The 2577-nt window shown below is 37.8% G+C and overlaps 1 protein-coding gene across 8 annotated transcripts in view; it reads right to left on the bottom strand.

The window, feature by feature from the left end:
- Nucleotides 1-266: 266 nt before the first annotated feature.
- The window catches only part of KLHL5 (kelch like family member 5), a 92599-nt gene continuing 90288 nt past the window's right edge, over nt 267-2577 (bottom strand). For all 8 annotated transcript variants that reach the window (XM_025887370.2, XM_025887369.2, XM_025887365.2 and 5 more), the window contains one exon: nt 267-1823. In XM_025887370.2, coding sequence (XP_025743155.1) covers nt 1767-1823 — 57 coding nt within the window. In that variant the 3' untranslated portion in view covers nt 267-1766. The remainder of the gene's footprint in view (nt 1824-2577) is intronic.

Genomic DNA, 2577 nt, shown 5'->3' with positions numbered 1-2577 from the left:
ACTTGAATTTATATCCATAATATAATGAATATAGAAAACATTAATGTATTTTTCACTATCACTAATATTTTCTTTGTGGCCACACCAATAAGATGACCACAAGATTTGCTTTGGGAATGGAAGTATTCAGTTTCTTGGTTTCCAGGGTAGAAACATTTCAAGAGCATGCAAAATTGGCTCCCTCCCCCAGCACCAGCCCCCCCCACCAAAAAAAGAGTTGGTTTAATTTTTTAAAGAAAGCAACTAAAATGAAGTCTACCTTGATATAAAATTAAAAGCACATTCACCACAGTTTTGTATTTTAAAAGATGGGAATTTAGTTTATACTCATTTTTATATTAAGACATAAATTAATGACTTTTATATCTTAAAGGATTTATCATAAAATGTTACTGCCCAGTGCATTTTTGCTGACAATAAACAATTCACTGAGAGTATTAACATTCACATGTGTAATTGGAGTTTACAAATGTACAAAACTTTGGGTAATAAACACTTTAAACTTATTTTTCAAACATTCAATAATCCCATTCCCCTCAAACTATCTGATTACAAAGAAGCACAAAGGGTTACTAACTGCAGCAAAATGTGAGAAACAAAGCAAGGTAGGCAAATCCAGACTTAAGAACCTAAGACTATCCAAACAGTTTTGTCAATATCAAAATCAAAACATCTTCTATAATATAAAAGAAAACAAATCCATATAATTAAGTGCTACTTAGGTGAAAGAACATTTTAGGGCATATGACACTTATTTCCTCTACATAAATTTGCATATCTTTTATTTTTTTTAAAGATTTTATTCGTTCATTTGAGACACAGAGTTTGAGACACAGAGATACAGAGAGAGAGAGAGAGAGCGTGAACAGGGGGAGAGGCAGAGGGAGAGGGAGAAGCAGACTCCCCGCCGAGCCAGGAGCCCGATGCGGGGCTCGATCCCAGGACCTTGGGATCATGACCTGAGCCGAAGGCAGACACTCAACCATCTGGGCCACCCAGGTGCCCCCATAATTTTGTGTATCTTAAATTTAATGCAAAACATCATCTTTCAGTTCCAATTTGAGAATATCATAACGCGTAGCTCTTAGTGAATCTAAATATAATTGGATGAATATTTTAAAAGAACCCAAAGATCATTTTGTTTTCATTTGGTCATTATTGTTTTAACTGTCATTTTTCTTTATTCATGAGACTAAGCTAACTGAGAAAGAAAATCCACAAGCAAAGCATATATAATGCAGCTATTTCTGAAAAGAACTGAATATCAGCATAGTGTTTAGTATGTCATTAAAGCAGTGGTTGTGGTTAAACGAACAAATGGATAAAAATTACGGCAACTAATGTACGATAAAGTTACAAAGCAAACGTTCAAAGTGTTATCTGGCATATGTGCACTGTAGTAAAAGAAATCTGGATAATGTGAGTAAAATGTGATTGATTATTAATAGATGACGTTCCCAGCTAACACTGGGGTGGGTTGAGGAGCAGTGCATTTGTCCTCACATGTTATGTCAGGAACATATGCTCACAGTCCACCAGCTGTAGTTTTGATTTGCTGAGAAATGACTTACTGAGAAATGTAGGATTTAATCCTGGGTCATCCTCTCATTCCTCCCTTGTTTTACCAGCTTCGCTTTGAGATTGGGCACTCCGTGCCCAGGAATGCGGCATTGCAAAGTGGCTAAAAACGTATCCATTGGTAGGAGAATAATTTTACTAAATTCATGAGGAAGACGAAATCTTCATTTAGAAAACAAAGCACTATATTATAATTTGACAGTTACAACGCAAGCCCCAGCTCTTCCTAGGCATAGTGGAGCAACCTAAAATAAAACAAGCAAAAAGACATATTTGTTGGGTATGTAGGTACAACTGTTGATAAAGCCATACTAGTTGGTAAAATACTGATACGGTCTGTACTTGTCAAAGAGCTACTGCCAAACTCTGCTGCCCCAGCCTTCCTGCCCCCCCTTCCTCCAAGCCCCCTGCTGCTGTCAAAGTTTCGCAGACTCAGTTGTTTAGGGTGTATCACAGTATTATGCAGTATTCCCTTCTCTTTAAAGGTAATTCTAAAAAAAAAAAAAAATTGCTCAGGACGTATTCTACCTGAAACACTTTATTTGGCCAACAGGATGTGGGATATGGATAATGAAGAAATGCGCAACACTTTGCGGCCAATGTGGCGAAAATATCAAGTATTATCTAGAGAAGGCCTGTGAGAGATACACTGTCTCAGAGCACACCAGATTCGCTGCATGCCTGGCTGCTTTTTTCCCAGGCACGAGTCATTGCACATTTACTGACTGCCCTCTCTGTGCAGGGCTGGACCATCTAAGCCCACTCTGCTACTTTTTAGCACAGTAAATAAATAATAAATACGTCTCCTCCAACTTCCTAGGAGTAGAGACAAACCTGGTGAATAAACTCTATGACAATGAGATACAAGGGCAGGGTGCTGGGAAAGAAATATAATCTTAGTTTATGGATAAGGAGTAATTCCTAAATCTTTCACTTACCCTTCCTTCCTTCTTTCCTTCCTTCCTTCCTTCCTTCCTTCCTTCCTTCCTTCCTTCCTTC

The sequence above is a fragment of the Callorhinus ursinus genome, unplaced genomic scaffold, assembly GCF_003265705.2.
Source record: "Callorhinus ursinus isolate GAN/ISIS: 27379988/994484 unplaced genomic scaffold, GSC_fseal_2.0 scaffold4, whole genome shotgun sequence".
Classification (NCBI taxonomy): Eukaryota; Metazoa; Chordata; class Mammalia; order Carnivora; family Otariidae; genus Callorhinus; species Callorhinus ursinus.
Note: the sequence above shows the minus strand (reverse complement) of the source record. Positions and strands in the feature narration are given on the sequence as shown.